The 22,260-nt window shown below is 51.9% G+C and overlaps 1 protein-coding gene across 1 annotated transcript in view; it reads right to left on the bottom strand.

Annotated features, from left to right (window-relative positions):
- Positions 1 to 22,260, bottom strand: part of PDIA5 (protein disulfide isomerase family A member 5) — a 91,605-nt gene that overhangs the window by 58,287 nt on the left and 11,058 nt on the right. The window contains exons 2-4 of the mRNA XM_059064396.2: positions 13,031 to 13,157; positions 10,064 to 10,151; positions 108 to 191 (exon numbers count right to left, since the gene is read on the bottom strand). Of these exons, the coding sequence (XP_058920379.1) occupies positions 108 to 191; positions 10,064 to 10,151; positions 13,031 to 13,157 (299 nt within the window). The remainder of the gene's footprint in view (positions 1 to 107; positions 192 to 10,063; positions 10,152 to 13,030; positions 13,158 to 22,260) is intronic.

Genomic DNA, 22,260 nt, shown 5'->3' on the forward strand with positions numbered 1-22,260 from the left:
ACCATTCTGAAATAAAATTCATCTCACTAAAAATCGTGGTTTGCTGAGAATACCAAAGAAAGCTTTCAGCATTTACTTGGAAATTGGAAATGCCCACATGTACTTACTGGTAATGGAATAATTCGACCTTTTTGTCCTTTGCGCTTAGGTCAACTTTCATCTTCTTGCACAATTTTCTACTCTCTGCGTCACTGAAAGACACAAATGTCAGGAAAAAGACATATGTTACCTGAAGCCCTCACGAAGGTGCCAACGGAGTAAAATTTGCTGGTGGCCCAAGAATAAGGCAGGTAGCTTGGAATTTTCAGTAGCAAGTGAGGCCCTCACTACGCATGGGTTCTCAGAGAACAGGAGGAAGGAGAGAAACCAACAGGATCTGGACTGATTTGGAAAGACAGGGGCAAGCAGATGGGGAGGACACATCACTACTTGTAAGGGGCAACGTGATGGATCAGACAAAGGAAGTGCCCCCAAAGCTTAGAAGGCAGATGGCCCATTCTAAGAAGGAAAATAAGCTCAGGATAGTGGTTCCCAGTCCTGGCTGCTCATTAGAATCACCTGGGGAGGTTTTTAAGCATATTGATTCCCTGACCCTCCCGCAGATCATGATTTCAGAAGCTCTACCTGCAGCCCCAGCAAGTTTTTGTTTTTAAACCTCTGATGTGTAGCATATGCCACCTGCTATATACCATCAAACCAGAGTAGGAGGGAAATGTTCTGTGATGTTGAAGGAGTTATGAAATCTGACCAGGTATTGACAAAAGCCGAAAAGAGAAAGGGGAAAGGTTTGGTGAAGTGCTAGCGTCTGCAATATCACACTCCTGCAACTCTTCTCCTAAGAAGAGTCTGCCGGGCGCCATTCACCGTTTACTGAGTGCTCATGCACGACCTCCTCTAATCTTGGCTCCCTTTCCGTTAGACCGTGGATCTCAAGATGTGGTCCCTAGACCAGCAGCATCACCACCACCCAGGAACCTGTCAGAAGTGCAAATTCTCAGCCCCATCCCACACCTGCTCAGTCCAAACTCCCAGCGGGTCCTCGAGTGACTGTGTTTTAAGGAGCCTCCCAGGTGATTCTGACACCTGGCCCTGCCCTGCCCTGCTCTTCCTCCTCTCCCCGACATCTCTGCCCCTTCCACGAGGTTCGGCTTCCCCTGTGCCCTAGGCCGGCACCCCCAGAGACCTCACCTGCTCTCACAGCCTCCCCACCACCTCACCACATTCAGCCAGGTCTGCCCAACAGCCAGCCAGAGGCAGCCAGCTATCGAGCCCGCAGGGCCCTGCTCCTCACTGCAGGGCCCTTCCCCACATCTCAATGGGCTCGGCGAGGGCATCTCCCCCCACACCCGCCCCCACTGGTCCCCGGTGACTGCACTGCATGAGGAACCTTGCTCTGCCAGGGACGACAGCCACCTGAGGGAAGTCCTGTCGGCTCCCACCTGTTTACCTACCTCAGCACCTTCGACAGCCACCAGCTTCACACAGCTGAGCACCAGCCCCAGAGCAGATGGACTAATCACACCATTCGGCTCAATTCTAAAAGCCACACTCATCGATGGACAAGCAAAATTATGGGACCTCATTTTAAGTGTAAATGGGCAATTTGCAGTTCAAGAAGCGTGTCTTGCGGGACAGGTGTGTGGGTAGGAGAGGGAGAGTGTCAGGCACTGCCAGGGCCCGCCCAGCCCAGGCCCAGAGCCTTCCCTCCCTGCGTAGCCCTACCTTTGGTGGCCATCACTGCAGCCGCTGCAGCTTCCAGCACCCCCCATCGGCACCCCCGGCAAACAGGGGACTAAAGAAACCCACGAAGAACTTAGGAAGGAAAGGCTGTGGCCTCTCCCTCAGGCTGGAAAGGGCCTTCTGAGGTAGGGAGTCCAGAGAGAAAGGATAAGCTGGGCTGCGGAGGGGACCCAGAAGGGCAGAGAGCGTGCATCAGGAGGCCCTAAAAGGGCAGCCCACGCAGCCAGTGGCTGAATTCTTACCCTAGAGCCCTGTGGGGTTGCCGGGCTTACCTCCACTGACGGTGGCGATTACAGTTTGGTCTGCCCTGTCCTGAGGGCACTCTGTGGAGAAGCCACACTGACAGCCAGAGGGTCTGTGTGTGACAACTGTGCCTGAGGTGCCGTTTCCCTGCCCCAGGGGAGACAGGAGAGCTTGACTTGGATGTTTATAACTGTTCCCTTGGCACTTTCCCTGTCCGGCTTTGTTCTGCTGCGTGCAACTGTTTCTGTGACCACCCACCGTCCACCCAAATGTGACAACAAATAGTGGCTGCAGCAGGAACCAGGTCCAGGTGCCCATGGCCTCCCTCGCCCCATGCTGGCATCCAGCGGGGGCACCCAGACTGCAAGGCAGTCCCATGCCGGCTCTCTCCTCCGTTGAGCCTGGCTGGCAGCCTCTGCCTATGACTTTACAAAACAGAAAGAGGAGCGATGGGGCCCATCATTGCAACCCCAATCCCTGCCGGCTGTGCGGGAACCCACTCCGTGGAAAAGTCTCACTATCCCGGTGAGCCCAGGCCAGGCTTAGGAGCAACATTCCAAAGAGACTGGGTGAAGCTGGAGGGGCACGGAGGTTCCCCGAGAGCACATCCTGCCCAGCCCACAGCCTATGGCCTCCACGGCTGTCCAGTGACCACAGCTCTGTCTCTGCCACAGGATTCCTTGTGGCAGACTCTGTGCAACCCTCTCCCCTCCTTAAGTTATAGGACACTCCCCGAGGATTCTCTCCTCTTCCCTGCCCCCTACACACACACACACACACACACACACACACACACACACACGCACGCACGCACGCACACATTATCAGAGGGGTAGGTGGGGAGCCAGCTTTCCGTCCTCTCTGAGTGTCTCTGGCACAGACCCCAGAGCCTCAGCTCTCCCTCATCCAGCACTGTCACACGCCCTTCCCCGCTGTCTCCACACCTGACCAGCATGTCCACTGTCACCCGCATCAGAAAGGTTTGCTCCACCAAGCCGAGGGCTTTGTTTTGTTCATAGCTGGTTCCCCAGGGTTACAACAGCTGCCGGCACATAGCAGGCTCTCTATTAATAGCCTGAGTGAGTGAGTGAATGATGCCGGCTGTTGCAGTGGGATGAGGCGCTCACTGCTGCCTCTCTGGGCTCTGCCTATCGAGCTCCAGGAATCCTGCCAGGTGAAAATTCCTGACAGTGCGCTCTCAGATTGGCTCCCCTCCCTCCTACGATTCTCTCAGAGAGAGAGAGAGAGACAGAGAGAGAAAGAGAGAGAGAGAGAGAGAGAGAGGGAGAGAGAGAAGGGGGGGGAGGGAGAGAGAGAGAGAGAGAGAGAGAGAGAGAGAACTACTTGCACAGTACAATAAAAGTCATAAGAGTTCAGGAAGGGGAGAAATTACCCAAGCTTGGGGACTTAAAAGGATCTGGATTGATAGATTATGCACAATTCATTGTGCTGCCGCCCTTCCCTAGCCAGTGACTGAAGCTCTGGGGGGAAAAGACAAAGGCAGTAAGCAGGAAAATGAGCTACTCTGCCGGGGATGGAGAGGGAGGGGACAACCACAGAGAGTGGACTGGCCATGCAGAGGCCCTCGTCTGCCACCCCCCTGACTGTCCTGCAGGAATCAGCCTTCTCTGCTGGGGAGGCTGGAGCCTCAACACACTCTGCCCGTTTACTCACCCATGACCTGCTACATCCCCTCCTCCCATGACCTGCTACATCCCCTCCTCCCCTGCCTCCCTGGGCTCTCCTCTACAGAGAATGTGAAAGAAGGTCACCGAGGCCTTTTCACACTTCCCTCCCCACCCCTGGCCCAGACAGACACATACACATGGGCGTTTTCGTTTGACTTTGTTGTGGGTTGCTGGCCAGCAGTGCAGAGTGGCTGCAGGTACGTGGTGCTGTGTTTACTAGATCTGCACGTGCAGTGACGATCATTCAAGAGACTGGCAACTCACACTCCTGGGAGTCAGACCCAGGGATGAAAGGTGGGGGGTGAGAGTAGGAAGAAAGAGAAGAAATAAGGTGCTGGACGCTCGGGAAGGGGAGGTACTCGACTTTGAGAAGTTGCAGCCTAAATATCAAACCCTCCCTGGAGTCACTGTCAACTGGAGTGACTGATGGCTTCTAGATCTGGCTCTGCCGCTAGCCAGCCTGTGACCTCTGGCAGGGCCCTTGGTTTCCCGAGCTGCAAAATGTGGGAGTTGTCCATATGAGCCGGATGGAGCTTTCTATTCCCCTACAGGGTCAAGTATTACTAAAGCATCAAGGCAGGCTGCCTGTATCCTGACGGATGGACCAGGAGCCAGAAGCCAGGACAGATGGTGGAGACTCAAAAAGATCTGAACCTCCATCTTCTCTCTCCTAGCCCACCAACCAGATCCTCGCTTGGCCAGGCGACATTCCTTACATCCACACAAACCTTGGGCCTCCTCCGGCAGCGGGTAAAAAGCAGACTACACGAGGACCAGAGGCGAGGCCCCCAGCCTGTCTTGGACACTGTGAGCCTTGGCCAACTCAGCCTTCCTGGGGTCCCTTTCCCCATCAAAGAAGGGGTAAATCCCTTTCTTCCATCTGCTCGGGTCTAACACGGGATCTGAGTGGATGAACCTGTGACCCCAGAGGGTGGGTAGCAGAGGAGAGGTGGGACGTGCCCCCACTTCAGAGACATGAAGAAAATGCAAGATAAGGAGTGAGTGAGCAAAACAACACCGTCAGCATGCCTGCAATGTGTCCCATGCATAGGACAATGTGGAAGGAGGTAGCTGGAGGACAAAGGCAGGAGACAGAGAACAGCCTAGAACAGCTGGGCCTTCAACTTGCCCAGACCTGGGTCGCTGGTCACTAGCACTGATGACGAAGGGACTCCCACAACAGGAGTCTGGCTGTCCTCCTTGGCGCCAACCTCAATAAGACACATGATCAAGCATGAATTATATAGCAGAGTTCATGAAAGTGATGGGAATACAAGAAAGAAGAGCGTGCCTTCTCATCCTCCACCTGCCTCCCCGGCCCAGCAGTTCTAGGGGGGACACGTCAACCCCATGAGGGCAAAGCAGTGTGCCACAAGGTGTCTGAAGCCACGACGCAAAACATGGCGCCTCTTTTGGAAGCCTGCTTTATCCCATGGTAATTTCGACACGCTTACATGTAAAGGAGCAAATGCTAAGTTCGAATAATTTTTCGAAGAAAACATGGGTTTCAGAATATGTTATGCCTGCCCTGGCAGGCCCCACATCTTGGATCTGGGAAGCCAGCACTGCTCCAGGGGAAAGAAAGCAGATGGGAGAATGAGAGCAGGAGGTAAGGTAACGACCTTAAACCCTCAGGAAAAGAAGGCAGCAGGTGCCCCATCAGGCAGCCTCAGCCCCGTGAGAACCAGCCCCAGGAATTAGCACCCCGGGCACGGCTCCTGCCTGCTGGCTCCAGCTCCGCTGCCCAGGAAGCAGCCCTCCATGCCAAGGCCAAGCCCTGATGCCAGGCTGCAGGGCACGTGGGGAATACCAACTCCCTCACACTCAACCCACTTAAGAGCTGGACAACTACCATCAGCCAACCCGAGCATGGCTGCTGAGATCTGAGCCCGGAGGTGGAGTGAGGGGAAGGGAGAGCTGACAAATCCCTGGACAGAAGCCAGAAACCCTACAGACACTTCAGAGCAACAGGTTACAGGGCCCGGGGCCCAGCGGAGAGGGGTGTGTGTGTCTGCCGGCACGCAGGCAGGAGCAGGGAGGAAAGCGCCAGAAAAGCAAGAAAAAGAGAAGAAATATCCACACAGAAAAGAGAGGAGGAAAAAGACCAAAAGAATGGGGGAGGCAGGGACCCGAGAAGGGAAGGAGCAACAGAAACTATCAAGGGAGAGGGAACAAAGGTGAAGAGAGGAGAGATGCTGAGAGGGAGGGACCGGAGAGACGTACGAGGCAGACACCCAGGGTGGGGAGAGACGTGAAGACTGGAAGACACACCCTCCCACACATTTACATTAACACAAGGGTCTGTATACACATGCATACACACGAGCATGTATGTGTACACATGTATGAGCCTGGCAGCTTCCGGAACGCTCTGAACCAGGCTATGCAGGTATGAGAGCAACTTGGAAGATTCAACTCCATATTTCACACAAGAGCAAACTGAAGCCCAGAGAGGGGCAGTGACTTGCCAAAGGTCCCACAGCTATTTGCTGTCAGAGCCTGGACTCAGAGCCAGGCCTCCTGACCTGCAGTCCTACAAGTTCCACAGCACCCCATAGTTCTCAAGGGCCAAAGCAAAACACCCTGTGCGCTGGGGCTGACTTTCACACCCAAGAAACTGAAAAGTTTCTTCAGGAGAATCCTCACAATGACCAAGGGGTCCTCACCTTGGAAAAGCTCTTGAAGACAAACACACCATTTCCCTCCCTTCAGCTTCTTGGAATGTCCTGACAATCTGGCCCAGATGAAAAACAACAAGAGTAGAAGGGGATCTCACATTAAATTCTCTTCTGCAAAGATCTTCAACACGGACCCGGTAAGAAGGCAGAATATGTATTAGTGTTCCACTTCACAGATGAGGAAACAGACTCAGGGTAACTGACCTGTCCAGGGTCATGGGGTTAGTAAGTAGTGAAGCTGACCCCTCAACCGGGGCCTGCATCATTACTGCACACACCTCTACAGATGTCTCACCCCGGAGCACTGTCTTCTCTCCCCCTAGGATGCCTTCTGCCTCCCTCACCTGCCTTTTTTTTTTTTGGCTGTACGCGGGCCTCTCACTGTTGTGGCGTCTCCCGTTGCGGAGCACAGGCTCCAGACATGCAGGCTCAGCGGCCACGGCTCACGGGCCCAGCCGCTCCACGGCACATGGGATCTTCCCGGACAGGGGCACGAACCCATGCCCCCTGCATCGGCAGGCGGACTCCCAACCACTGCGCCACCAGGGAAGCCCCTCACCTGCCTTTTATGGGGGGAAAGCAGAGGGGCCATCCCCACCCCAAGCCCTGGCATCCCCGTTCCCACCTCCGACCCTCCACTGGTAGGGCAGGAAGCAGAGGTGGGGAACCACACACAGCAGGGCCTACTCAGGGGCAGCTGTGCTCTGGCTGCCCAGCTGCTGTTCCCCCACTCACTCTCCCGCAGACAGCACCCACCGGAGTGCTTCCGCCCATCCCAGGGCGTCTCATTCAGACTCATAAACACAGACTGAGTGCGTTTAGGACAACAGCTGAGGGCTGTCATCACAAGGCCCGGAGCGCACACGGTGGGTTCCCCTAATTAACGGGGCACATTCAGAAGTCTCAGAGCAGGAGTGGCTGAACAGAAGGGCAGAACCAGCTCACGTCCTTGGGGAGCTCTTTGTGTAACAGTGATCCGTGAACTACCAGCCAGGGTGGCCTGCATGGACCAGAGCTCTGAGTTCTATCCCTTTGGCTGTTCTGGGAAGATTTAGCAGTATCTTGCCTCTGACTTGAAACTTGAACCCAGGTATTCCTGCTTCCAACATCATCCATTATAGCTCCATAATCCACCTACCCATCTAACCTTATAAAAGCTATTTAATATTGCAGTTTATACTTCCTCTTAGAGGCATAAATTGAGTAGCAATTATGCGAACAGTCAATCCTTTTGTCTTAAAGTTACCTCTTTTAAGCTCTAAGGTGCTCCCCTAGATTTTCGTTTTAGAACATCAAAAGTCACAGGATTATTTCTCCCATTTGCACTTTTATTGATTCCAGACAGCATGTCTCCAAATGAGTCCTGAATTCTATTCTTCTTGGTCTGTCTTCACACACTAACCCCGGTCCCATAAAGCCCTGCCTGTCCAGGGAGCAGAACGGGACTATCATCTCCATACCCATCGGCCAGATGACCCGAGGGGCCCACACCACAGGGAGCTGCCTGCAGGGAAAGCCAGGGCACTTTAAAGACCTGCTACCCTGAGGTCTTTGCCCCAAATTTGAATTCGACCTCCTCCGTGAAGTTTTTCTCAACCTTTCCAGGCAGAATGATGTGACTGTAATCACCTGACTAGGTGTCTGCTTCCTCTCCTCCTTGCACACTGCGCTCCTCGAGGACACTGTTAGCCATGTGTGTACCTCAAAGTACAGAGTAAGTGCTCAGGAATGTCTGCTGAATGGACCCAGATGGATGGCGCAGCTAAACGAAGCTCTTCTGCCCACTTCTGCCACCTACAAGCCTGATGAGAACTCCCTGTGACGAGGCTCTGTCAGCTTGGCAGGACTGATGTCATCTTCGGGTATGGAGATTCCAAAGCACCCCGTCCCCTCTAATAGGCTTTAGTACTTTGCCAGTCACACGGATCACGCCTGGTAAAATATGGGAGACAAGAGACACACCTGGAAGATAAGAACACTTCCAGACTATGAACTAGAAGTAACCAACAGCTACAATCTCACCAACTGTCTAGTGAGCCGTCTGCTCCATTTTGCTGGTGTTTGAATCAATTGGGAGGCGTGAGGCCAGACAGGCATGTGTGTGTGTGCATGCGTGCACATACACATACACACACACACACACACACACACACTCACACACACACTCACACACACACTCACACACCCTACAGCAAACACCGACTGGCTAAGACTTCTGGTCTCATTCAGTGCTTTGTCAAAATATGAATCTCCTTCAATTCTCTCCAATGATGGGCAGGACCAGCTTGAGGCTATCAACTTATAAAACAGTTGTGTCCCAGAAGTTCATTTGCAAAATAGCCACTTAGAACTCAGAATGAAGAGGAAGAAGATTGCACTGGAGTGGAGCCCATAAAAGCTCACTGAACCCACAGGGTAGTAGCAGGGCTTGTGACTCGGGCGAGGACAGAGACAGGAAAGGTTACAGAGACCTTTATGGGCCATGCAGGAAAAGAACTGCCTCTTTTCCCAGGAGAGCCCACCTCGTCCCCGTACTAACAAGACTGAAATACCGCCTATGTTCCTCTCCTCTCCTCTTCCCAAGCCCACACTCCCGATAAACCCCAAGTCCAGGTGAGGAGAGGCTGCACTCAGCGGCTCTGGAAACACCTCCTGTCCTTGGTCAAAAGGACATGTAAATGCTGGCAGCCACCAAGTGCAGCACAGTGCCTTGCGTGCAGCCAGTGCTCGACAAACGTGCAAAGAACAAACCTATTCTTCCTGACCTTTTCCATATGTTTCACTGTCTATGTGTCTTTGCTCTGTTTTTGCCGATCTATGCCCAACTGGGAGCTAATTATGTGACAAAAGGTGTGTGTATAGAAATCCCAGCAGCAAAAGCACTGAACACAGGGAGATGTGGCAATTACTCCTAATGACTGAAAGGAAAGGGAAGCTGAGCACACCGTGGACTCAAAACTCCCAAACTCAAAAGCATCAGAGGAATTCGAGCAAGAGCCCCCTTCGCCACACTCAGAAGCGGCTCTCCCTCCTGTGGGCCGGCGCTTGATTCTGCCACCATAACACCGACAAGGAAGTCTCCGGGAGGGGGAGGCGAGGCAGGAGGAGAAGGAGCTCACAGCGTCATCATCAGGACACGTGGGGGTAGGGACGCAGGCCAGAGGAGAGAGCCGGAAGGACTGAGCCACCTGTTCAGGACTGACACATCTAATGGAGCCACCTTGGGAGCCAAGGCAAAAGACAGGTCGTCAGCTGACTCGACCGCTTTTGCACCGTGGGCACTGGAGACCTCTATTAAGGGCCTGGGCTATAGGCAACGCCCACAGTTCTTGCTGCAGACCCCCCCCACCCAATAAGCAAGCCCCCCAAGTGGCCCTGAAAATCATCTTGGCTCTTTGGGCACCAAGGCCACCTCTGCCACCCACTGAGAAGGCAAAATCAAGTGACACATGACAACAGAGTAAAAAGTAAAAGCACTACGGAAGAGGGAAGGAGAGGGGTGGGGCCGGAAAGACAGGAGCGGGAGCCACACCTGCCCCTCTTCCAGCCCACAGCGGTCCCGCAGCACTGCTGGGCCAGGGGGGGAGTCCTTCTGCAGCCATCTCTCCATCACATCCCCTCTCCCAGAGTATCAATCAGAAACAATTCTCACCCCACCCACCAGAGCCCACGCCCGGCCCTCCAGCCACCATACCCCACGTCCCCAGGACATACCCACAGTCCACCCAGCAGATGGTGCCTTGTCCTTTCACTGCCTGGGCCACAGTAGACAATAACCTGAGATGACTTTCAGCTGCAGCCTCTGTGAAAAAACAAAAAATTAAACATCTGTACCCAAGCGCACCATGGCCTCCCCCGCCATCTTTCCTCAGGGGCAGGGAAGGACGGAGACCAGTCCTACAGGTGAGGTCCTGAGCACCAGTTAGAATGCCGTCCCTGTGGCAACGGTTCTGTAAGAACAGTCCAGCTCTTCTCAGAAAGCTCTGCTCCTGCCATCCTCACAGACGCAGAACCCTAACCCTAACCTTAACCCACCTTCAAACCACACCTCACACCTCACTCTTCCAAGAATCTCTCGGCCGGATCCTCAACTTCCAGTAGAATCTCTGACCCATTACCATTCTGGGACACATTTTGAAAATTCTATAACCGAACAATTACAATTCTATAACTAAGCAGGGACTGAGTCTGCTGAGTCTACACTGGTCTGCCCTGATGCCCAACCTGGGAGCTGACAAGGGAGGGACCAGACCCTTCCTTCACTTGTGTGTCACACATTCACCTAGGGACTCGGTACAACGTGGTGATTTAATGAGGTTTACGTGTGACACTAGTCTCTGATGGACCGATACTAAATGTACTCAAGTCACTTTCATGGCCCTCTTTCCCAGCACTGGCAGTACCTTGGGGGACAACTGCAGGACCGTGGACTACGTCTCGGGGCCAGGTGGATGAACATGAGAAAGGAAGAGGCTTTGGGCAAAGCCCCTGGAAACTAGGAGGGCAGGCGCTTAGAAACGGAGCCTCTGTGGCCAGGATTTCCACACTGCCAGCCTGCAGCAGTCCACTGCTGGGTGGCTGTGGCCAGGCTGTCACCTTGCCCCGTCACCCCTGTGAGCTCCCTGGAAAGGACCTCCACGCAGACACTATGGAGAGCGCAGGCTGCCTGTTGCCTTCCCGCAGCAGAAACCACACGAGACATTCCAAAGACAAGCAGAAACAATATGTGAACTATCTGCCTCCTCAGATCTCCTTTTCCAGTGTGGCTAACGGAAGCTGTTTGTGAACACAAAGCATGCTGAGCCTTTCATGCAGCGAACAGAAAGCATCCTGCAAGAGCCGTGCAAAGAGCCACCTGCAGGAGGCCCTCCCAGGAACCCCCACAGGCCCACGGGAGGAGGGGGCGCAGCCGAGGTGGAAAAGGCCGCCCCCCACCCTTCCAACTGGGCTCTGGGAGGCAGGGGAGGGAATGTAGAGCCATGTGAAGCCCCTCCCAACCCTGCCTTTCAGCTGTGGAAGGGGAGGCACTGGTTGGAAGGGGTGGTGGGGGGAGAGAAGCCAGTTACCGGCACTGCTCCCAAAGCCCCTGGAGATCCCCAGTCTCAGGGGCAGGGCTGGGCAAGAGGCAGGGAGGCAAAATCACCTGGCCCGCGACCAGCGTTCCAAAGCAGGGAGGAGCCGGGCATACGGGCAGCACTGAGAGCTCCACTACCAAGAGGCAGAGACAGAGGCTGGGCGAGGGCCCAAGAGAAAACAAGAGTGCTCCCAGCCCTGCCTCCGGCCCCTGCAAGCCCTGGTCTGGACACCTCGCCTTCCCACTCTCTCCTTTCCGAATCCTTTCCTGGTGGCGAGCCTCCTGTCACTGCAGACTCAGAACATTTCTCCACGCACTCCAGCAGAGGAAGCGAGGCGGAGGCAGCAGCGGGACTAGCTCTACCGCCCACTGGCTGGTAGACCTCAGATCAGGCAGCTGTTCTCCCTGAACTCCAATTCCTCCCTCAACTGGACATTACCCACAACCTCACAGCAAAGCAGCAAATGAGAGCGTGGCACACAAGTTCCCGTCAGAGTCCTTCTAAGAAGATGAGCTTATGTGAGAGGACCTACCCAGGGAAGGAACTGAGTGAGTCCCCTGGAGGGCAGTGACAACCCCCCAGCTCCAGGAGCAGCCAAGGGGGCTGAGCCACGCTTGTTCAGGGCCCTAGACCCCAGGCCTCAGGAGCAACTCTGCTTTTCCCCTGCCTCGGTTTCCCCCTTTTCTCGACAGGAAAGGAATGCTAGTCACACGCTGGGCTCCCAACAACAACCCCAAGGGAGTGTGTGCCAGGCCCTCAGAAGGGCAAAGAGCAGCACGTGCCCAGGTGCTTGGAGGATGCAGGCTTCAGGAGGGACACATGTCCAAAACATCCATCGGTCCCCCGTGCCAATGGGAGTCGAGGATGAGCTGCCAGGGAGAGCTGTGCCCGGAACCAGCCCAGCCACTGGCTACTGCTTCTGCAGGGCACAGAATACTTGGCATCCTTAGGAGCAGCGAAAACACTTAACTCTGCTGGAACAGCATCAACAGTCAGACGTTCAAAGTCGCAGCCAAGAACTGAGCAAACCTCTCTCCATCCGTGATGCCCTCACCAGCTTCAAGGTCAGAAGAGGCAAACCACTAGTCCTACCCCCACTGAAGCCAACCTGTCCTGAGTGTGGAGCCCACTCCAAACTCAGTCTCTTGTTCTGACCCCAGAGCGGGACGGACTGGGGCCAGGCAGGGCCAGGGCTGCCAGCCTGGGTGCGTGCCCCCAAGCCTGGGACCAATTCAGCTGGCGACAGGTTGGCCTAGTGAACTAATCAACAGCTCTGGCAAAGCACGCCCTGGCAGGGCTGGCCGTGCTGTCCAGAGCCAGAGCGTCCATGCCGGGTGGTCACTGTCCTCTGTCCTCCTTCACACACACGTCCTCTCCCTCCTGAGGTACTCCAGAGAGCTTTTCCTAAGAAACACTGGTAAAAGGGAACTGAAACGCCCTCTTAGGGATTCAAAAGCAGCAGAACTAACACCCCTGCATCTTCTGACAGACCTTCCCTGAGCAGTTTTTAGTCCTGGGGTCTCTGCCTCCCACTTCTGTCCCCGCTCCTTCCTTTCCATCCTGCCGCATCCCTGACGATGGCCGCAAGGCCAGGAGGGGCACTCACCAGATTTGGAGTAAAGCACCAGTACGTTATTCCGGGTCCTGAGAAGTTTTTTCAAGTCCTTGGGGTCAGAGATTCTCTCGACGAGTGAGGAGAACTTTGTAGAGGACAGCCACGTCGGCAGGACCACCTGGGGATCAAGGAGCCAAGGACGGTGAGTCTCAGGTCCCAGCTGGGCCTGAGCAAGAAGGGGTGCTCCAGATGGGCTACCTCTAGGCACAGTTGCCTTGGGAGGGATAAGGCTCACCCCTCCTTCTCTCAACTCTCCACCTGCCTTTCATCTCATCCCCTCTCCAAATCGCCCCCCTCCCACAGGGACTCTTCCGGACCACTCCCAGTCGCCAGCTCACCCTTCGTCTTTGTCTTTTTTATGAAGCTTTGTCTTTTTTATGAAGCGGTATGGACTGCACAGATACGTAAGCATGCTGCATGGACATTCTTGCCACCGTTTCAATCAAGACCTCTCTGGGAGGTCAATGTCTGTATCCTACACTGCACCCAAACACCACACACTGGAGCAATGTGAAAACTCCATCCCACCTAGCAGCACCAAAGCCCCAAATCCACAGAGAAGTACGATCACCTCTTAATGTCATCCCATTTAGGATGGGAATGGATGGGTGAGGGGTTTTCCACTTTCCCCACTTAGCCAGTGATCTCAGGAGATCAGCCAACAAGAAACAAGCCAATTCTCCCAGAGAAAACCCTAAAAACCTTGGGCCCTAGAAGTACCAGGCACCTCCGCAGGCATGATGAGAGGTGGGCTGAAAGCAGGGGCAGGGAAGGGGAGGTTGTTAAATGTTTGAACAAAGAGCTGTCACACGGCAGATCCCCTCACCCAGCCCACACAGCCCCCTGCCTAGCCGGCAGAAAACAAAAGCGTTACCACCTACAAAGACTGAATAAGAAAAGCTCTGCCAGGAGTCACCAGGCAGAGGCGGGGAGGGAGTATGGACAAACTGAACCTTGAGATTACCCATCTCCCCTAAGCCCCTACTCCCCCAGCATCTCCATTCCCTTTTCCAGAATGTTGCCAATCTGATCCCCCCGAGCAGGTTAGAGAATTTTTCTCTAGGTTAACTGAGGAGCATAAGAAAAACAACCAAAAGATAGTGATTTGGAGACTCTTCCAATGAAACAGCTGACTTCCCATTCAAATACCCACTGTGAGGCCCTCCCAGTAAACAAGTGCCCTCCACCCCCACCCCCACACTCAAGAGTCTGCAACCCACAGCCTATGTCTTGATCTTCATTACACACAGATAACCAAGATTCACCAGACGTCTGAGGGAAGCCCTCAACACAAAGACAGAGATGAGAACAAAACAATGGAAAGATGAAACTTAAAAAGAACAGAAGAAAACAACTAAAATTATTATTCTCAGAGAAATAAAATGGTGCATCCATAAGACAAGAATAGAGTGCTATGAAAAAGGAATAGTCAAAGAGAATGATGAAAACCTCTTAGAAAGTAAAATCCTCACAGAAATAAAAAATTTCAATAGGGCTGAAGGTAGAACTGAAAAAACTCCTATGAAATAAAACAAAAAGATCAAGAAATAAAAAGCAGAACAAGATAAGAAAAATAATAGGTATTCATTAAGTGCAAGAGCCAAATTAAAGGAACTAAAGAAAAAGGAGGAAAAGAAATTATCAAGGAAATAATTCAAGAAAATATCCCAGAACTGAAGGATGTGAGTTTCCAGGTGAGAAGGCCCAACATCACCAACAAAAAAAACTCTCACCAAGTACATCACTGAAAATTTTCAGAACACTGCTGACAAAGAGGAGATTCTGAAAGTTGCAAAGGGAAAACAAAACAAAACAAAACAACCACCACACACAAAAGATCAGGGGTCAGAACTAGCATAGGACATTTCATCAGCACACCAAAAGACACTGAAGCACTGCCTCCACAACTCCCAAGCAACATGATTTCCAACTGGAATTCTATAACCAGCCAAACTGCCTGTCAATTGTGAGTAGAGATTGACTCAGACAGACTTAAGGTCTCAGATGTGAAAAATTTACCACCAAATTTCCCATTCTCAGGAAGCGACTGGAACTCATGCTCTACCAAAACAAGAAATAAATAAAAAATGAGAAAGACATGGAACCTAGGAAACAAAGGATCCAACAGAGGAGAGAGGCAAGAAGTACCATGTTGATGGTGAAGTCCCAGAACAAATGTCCTGACCCCACAGAGCAACCAGCCCAGAATGGAACAGGGACAGAGGACAGAGGAACGTGGTCAATAAGAGGAGGCAACTACAGATTATCCGATATGCTTGATCTTATAGATCAGTTAAATAATCTGACGAAAGTCACACAGCTAATAAGAAGCAGGTCCAGCATCTGAACCCCAGTCTCTCTATTTGACCCCAGGCCCTCTCATGCCACTGCCTCTTTGTAGCCAGAAGTCTCACGTTGAGTCTGAGCTCTACCACTCAATAGCTAAGATGCCCGGGCAACATCACTCAACCTTTGAGACGCTTAGTGCTTTGCATCTGACGTGGAGAAAATGATACCTCCCTCATGGGACAGCTGTGAGGATGAAATGGGGTAACTTATCGAAAATGCTTTATAAATCATAAAGCACTCTAATAGGATCAGTTACCGTAATATATAATACAAATTTCCATCTCAGCAGAGTAGAAGATGGAAATGTGGCCATATTTTAGTGTTTCTAAATATAATCTGCCATTGGATGCAACTTTACCCTTCTCCCCAGGGTAAAACCATCAGGAGGAGTTGTCCAGCAATGATTTCTCCCTTATTCTGCCCCAACAGGGCAGTGCACGATGCCTGAGGACCCCCTGCCCTCATGCGGCGACCTTGAGAGCTCACCAAAAAGTTAATTCCACCTTATTATCACGTTATTCCATTGCTCCCAGGGAGTTAGTGCACTTCAGACTAAAAGGTCCATAGCACAATGCACATGGTAAAAGGAAAAAAATAAAAGAATCTGTTGGAAAAACATGTTGACACTGCTGTTTTAAATCCTCAAATAACCTGGCCAGTCAAGAAAAACAATTACCCTTGCCCAGTGCCTCAGGACTCTGACCCAAAGACCAGCTCTCCTGAGACTGGCCGGCACCTGCACTTCTGGACTGGGGAGCAGGAAAGGGGAAGGGAGAGCAGGCCCAGTGCCCACCTGCCTGGGTAGCACAGCAGGGTGCAGCTGGGCCAAGTGACAGCAAAGTGTCTACAGCAAAAACCACAAGAGCACCAAGTTTCAAGGCTTACCACAGCTTCCTTCCTAGAAAGGCCAGCGAATCCCTCAGGTCATCTAACCAACAGCCACTCTCAGAGTAAACAAACCACTTTTCAGCCAGCCACCAAAGCCTCTGAGCCAGTGTTTACCCTCACACAGCAGAGAACTTCAGCTCTGCCAGAAATACAATGATGCTGGGGCTTAAACTCATGGTCTACGCCGGCCTGGTTAAGAACCATTTATGGAGGGTCCATCTCCTCCTCATCTCATCCCATCCCTATTCCACCCCCTAGACTAAGAGCACCTGGCCCCTTGAAAGCCCTTAGAAGATGTTTGTCCAGCATAATAAACATGACAAACACACTGGCTGCCACACTCTTGAGCTTTGCAGAGGTACCCCCACTGGGAGCATGTTACAAGGTGAGTCCATGACAGATCTCAAGAGACCAAGAGGGACCACGGAAACCAGACAGACCCAGGCCAGTCAGGGAGGGTCTGGGCTGGAGAGTGGTGGGAGAGGGCAGATGGGGCCAGGCTGGGGTGGAGGGTGGAGTCTTGAAAGCCTGGCTCAAGAGCCCCTTCTGGCCCCATCTCAGACTGGACAGTCATCAGAAGGCTGGAGGTGAAGGGACCTGCTGGGTGGCTGCCCAAGTGGAGAGAAATGGGTCAATCCAAGAGCCTCAAGAGAAAAACAACAAAACTCAATGACTATTCATATGTAAGCAAGGAAGGAAGAGAGTAGTGGCTAAAATGACCCAAGGATTCTGTGCTCAGAAATGGAACAAGAACCAAAACTGGAAAAACTGGGAAGCAGCAGCAGCAGCAGAAGAGGCTTCTGTTTTATGTTGAGGAAGGTGATAATAAGCTTAGGTGCAGACATGGACAAGACTCCCCAGTGCAGGTGTCCTCCAGGCTGGAGAGTGAGCCTCGAGGTCAATGAAGTCTCAGGGGTTGGGGTCCAGAGGGAGAAGTCAGGAAACCCCTCAGCTGAGGAGGAGGAGGAAGGACCAGGAGAAAGGTGGGAAGAAGGTAGGAGGTACCACAGACCTGGTACCCGGTCAACACAGACCAGGGAGGAGACACACAGGAAATCAGGTGTGACTTGCAGGCAAAGGTCAGGGCCAAGTCCCCAGGGATGTTCTGCGAGCATTCTGGTGATGGGAGGGCGGCTGGAAGCCAGGCTGCAGAGAGAAGCACACCCCACGCAGGGGGGAGCACAGGTGGCTGCAGGGTCGGGAGAAGGATGGGCTGTCTCCACCTAAGATGGGGAGCTGCACGGACGTTTGTGGGCACTGGAGAGGCGGGATTTGCAGGGAGAGGATTTGAAAATTTGGGAACAAGAGGAAAATAGGATAGGTAGATCCAGGGGGAACCAGGGGACTTTGGTGTGCAAAGAGCTAAGATGCTCCTTGTAAGATCTCTAAGAGAAGAGGGGGGAAAGGCCCTTGTGTCTGGCCTTAGACAGACCCTCACCTTAGCAAGCAACCACAGGGGCAAAGGGAGCGAGGCCCTTTCCTCCCTCCCCTAACCCCAAGGGGACTCTCCTCCAGCCACTTAACATTCTCCTTTCTCCTCCACTTCAGTCGATTTTAACCTTTCCAGCGTGCACGCTCCTTCCTTTCCCTAAGATACAGCTCCAGTAAGCCTTGGGTCTCCTTGCCAAGAGCCTTCCTACAGACTTCATAAGGCACAACCCACAAATCTTGATAACAACAATAACTAAGGCAACTACAACAATGTTAATGATACACAAACTCTCTGCTTTGTCCAGCCTTAGGGGGGATAGGGCAACGTTTGAGAAGGAAGCCAGCCGCCTTCGGAGCCAGCCATGGAACTGTTCCTGGGTTCTGCAGGCTCTTTACATTCTAAGTCTTTCCCTTTGGAGGTAGAGGAGAAAAAAAAAATCCCCTTTGTTCCCTATGCAAACTCCTTCTGACTTTCCCCCAATAATTGTTTTCTTTCTGTCCCAGCCTTAACAGTATTTACATCAGGGCTGAGCTACCCCATGGGCTGGGCTGAGATCCATAAAACCTTTGCCTCAGTGCAGGGCAGAACACTGCCAGGAAGGACGGCTCCCTTCCTCTACTGCTGGGGAACACAGGCCCCCAAAGCCAGGTCCTGCTTGCATCAGAGAGTCAGTGCCCCACCCCCCGTCAAAGTAGCGGTCCCCCCAGCCTCCAACCCCTGTCATAGTACTAGACCCGCCTCAGAACAGTGGGTCCCTCCATCAGAGAAGCAGCCCCCTCCACCGAGTCCCTTCCCCCATCAGAGTGCAAGGCACTCTGCAGAGCCCACTCAGGGTGCCTGGCACGGAAGTCCTCACCTCCACCCTCCACCACGGCTGCAGGCAATGAGGTCGAGGCCACTGGCTTCTCCCCCTCACCTTCCAGACTCCCTGCAGTGCTCTCCTAACAGGTGTCTGCCCTGTTCAGAGCCCACCAGACAAACGGTCCTCCAGCCTGGAGGCTCACGCTCCTCTTCTCCCTTTGTGGTTTCCCCACACCCCTCAGACGCCACAGAAAGAGCACTGCTTCTGGAGTCAGACAGACCTGGGGTCAAAGCCAGGCACTATCACTTATAGCTAAATGATCTCAGATGTTACGAGTGTCATTTCCCTGCCTATAAAGTGGAGAAGATAATACTGATATCTGCCTTGCGGGGTTGGCTGAGGATTAAAGGAGGGGAAAACAGTACATAGAGAACCTAACATAATGCTTGGCACACAGTACACAATCATGGTAATTATCTGTATTAGTACCATTAGTGAGACAAATCACAGAGCAAGGGCAACAGAAGAACAGGCACCACCTTTTCCTTTCCAGGGCCCTGCCGGCAATCAGGCAAAACAGCACATCCAGGCAGGAAGAAATGTGCACGAACACACATCCAGCATCAAAACCTCGAACGATCACCCATCTGCACAGCAACCAACGGGCCACAGAGCACATGGAGGACGGTCCTTCCAGGTTTTGTGCCCATTTGCCCCTCACAATAACCTGATGAGTGGGCACTAGCCTCATCCTACAGATGAGGAAACTGAGGCTCAGAGAGGTTAGCTTACTTACCAAGGTCACACACAGTAGGTCAAGTTGCAAAGCTCGAACTAGAGCTCGCGCCTCCCAGGTCCTGGCCAGAGGTGTTTGCTTCCCTCCACCCCACAAGCTCCCTGGACTCGCAGAGACCCAAGTGCACCACCTTCCCAGAAGTACCTCCTTCCCAGAAGCACCTCCTTCCCCAGCCAGGCCCATCAAAGCAGCCAGGAAAAGCCCAAACCTTCCAGAATCCCCTGGCAAGGAGAGTCCCAGCAGGGATTTACACTAACCCTCTGCTTCCCGCAAGCCTACAGCACCCTGTTGTCGACCACCCGTCTCGGGACCCTGGGGCAGTCAGCCCAGATCTGCCATTAATCAGAGGTGTGTACAGGGGCCCGGGCTCCCGTCTGCCTCGCTGTCCCTCTAACACACCACACTCACAAGCTCCTCTCTTCACTTAACCTCACCCACCATCACCACCAGCCTAGACATAAAGAGTCATACAATTCTGGAAAATAACAGGGAGAACAGTCCTTGCCACATTATACCCTCAGCTTTAAAAAGCTCCAGATCTCTGGGGCGCATGCCAGCACCCTCACATTCTCTATAGCCCGGGAGGCTGTCTGTCGTTATAGATTCACTATTCAATGCAGATCATGAAGCCAGAGGTATTCTATTATGTACAAGCAACTTGCTAAAGGAAGAAGAGTTGAAGACAGAAGGTTAACATTAAGGAAAAAGGGTGGAGGTGGGACTTGACCTTTTTTGCTCTGTCACCTGAAAAAAGATACCCTTCTTATGTTGGGAGCTGTGAAAAAACTGGTTTAATTTAGTGTAGCCCACATTTTGCTCAAAATAGTTTTGAAATGTCAGAATCTAAGTCTAGACTCTTAGGAAGCTAGTGGTAAAGGGAGCCAGGAATAAGGTTAAAAACAGACGACTTGAACCCAAGGTCAGAGAACTCCAGCTGGCTGAGTATTTGAGAGCTAGAGGTTTGGTAGAAAGAGTCAGAGACCCAAGTTTTGTGCTGGCTTTGATATTTACTGACTATGTGACCTTGGACAAGCCATGTCTCCTTCTCTGCTCCTTTCTCTGTAAAATGAAGGGGTTGAAAGTGATTTCCAAAGTCCCTTCCAATTGTGCTATTCTGCAAACCTAGTTTCATGACCACTACCAGGGAAGTACGGTGAGGTAATTACACCTCATGAAGGAACTGCTGAGTTGCCCTGGGCATGTGGCCACCCACATTAAAAGTCAAACCTCTCAGTCTTCCTTGCAGCAAGTGCCCCTGGCATGTAAACAGAAGTGTTATGTGGCAACTTTTAGGAACTGTCCCTCATAGACACCTGGTATGAGTCTTCTTAGCCTCTTCCCCCTTCTTGCTTGCTAGAATTTGGAAAGATGGCTGGAACTCAAGCAGCCACCTTGAGACAATGAGGTAGAAGGACTTGCTAAAAATGTGGAGTTATCAAGATAGAAGGTACCTGGGACCCTGATACCACAGAGGGATATACTGGCCCTAGAACACCCCTTTCCAGCTTCTATGTGAGTGAAATAAACAGTCACTTTAAGGCACTATCATTCTGGGTTTTCTGGCACACATGCAAATAGATCTTGTGTGCCTACTGAAACAAAAGCTTTAACTAGAAAGAAATACTAACATCTGCTCCAGTTGGGATATTTCAAATCACTGAATCATGCATTATACTTTAGATAAACTGTTACAAGGAAGGAGACAGCGAGAGTATCAAGGATCTGATTTACTGTGTTCCTCCTAATTACCCGAGTTGCATTATACCTGTTCCTAACAGTACCTTGGTCACCTGGTGACAGCTACCCACAAATAAAAGGAAAATTAGCTAGTAACTCTCCAGTGTCCCCACAACCTCAGCCATTTACTAGTAAGGAGACCACTGCAGGCCACCAGAAGGCCAGGACATTCCTAGTAGTTCACAGGCTTGAGCTGGGCTGGTTGGTTTCCCGGATACAAGAGTCCTCTCAACATTCCTCACATGCCATCTCCAGCCTCCAGGTAGCCCTCCAGAGCCAAGGCCTCAAACTCTCCCGAGGCTGCACAGTACAGAGGAGCCCAGAAGGCTGTGGAAACTAAACATGTTAATACATAGAAATCCGTGTCCTACCATTTCATTTTGGATGGCTCCAGTCATTAGAAAGTCAAATTCCTCCCCCTCCCAAGCCATTCTGCCAGCCTATCACACTCTGAAGACAGCAAACACATTCCCTCTTAGGATTCTGTAGGTGAAATTCCCCGATTCCTCATGTGCCCCCAAGCCCCTCACTATCCTGAATGATCTCTCCTAGACACCACCATGTTCCTGGTTCCCAGAGTGACCGACCCCAAGGCTGGGAGCACGCTGGCAAAGCCTGATTTACTTTTGGAAATACATACCTATGCTTTCATAATTCAAAATACAGGAAATTAATCTCAACACAAATCTTGATTTTGGGATGAGTTTTTTTTTTAAAAATTGAGAAACACCATTAGTGAATCTCTTAAAATATGGCACCCAACTGTCATACAGTGCTGGCAAAAGCCTATACCAGTATAATTCTTTTGGAAAGCTATTTGGCACAATTAATCAAGTATCTTAAAAGTATTTATGCTCCTCAACTTGGTAACTCCACTTTTGGGAATGTGTCCCGAGGAAATTAGCAGAGATTCTGACACATACATGACTTGCTCGGTCCTACTCATAAGAGTCAAAAATTGTAAATGACCTAAATATTCAACAGTGGGGGAATGGTTACTTAGAGTAAACCACTCAACAGAATAAAACGTGCGTTTAAATGATGTTTTCAAAGATTGTGCAATGAAAAGATATTTTTTTAATGTTAAGTTTTTTTAAATAGAATTCAAAATGTACACGGTATGATTACAACGACACACAAAATCATGCTCAGAATATATAACTGGAAGAAAAAATGCACCAAAGTAAGGCTTCGTCCTTGTGCGTATTTTCCTAACT

Source organism: Kogia breviceps, chromosome 5 (assembly GCF_026419965.1).
Source record: "Kogia breviceps isolate mKogBre1 chromosome 5, mKogBre1 haplotype 1, whole genome shotgun sequence".
In the NCBI taxonomy this organism is placed as follows: domain Eukaryota; kingdom Metazoa; phylum Chordata; class Mammalia; order Artiodactyla; family Physeteridae; genus Kogia; species Kogia breviceps.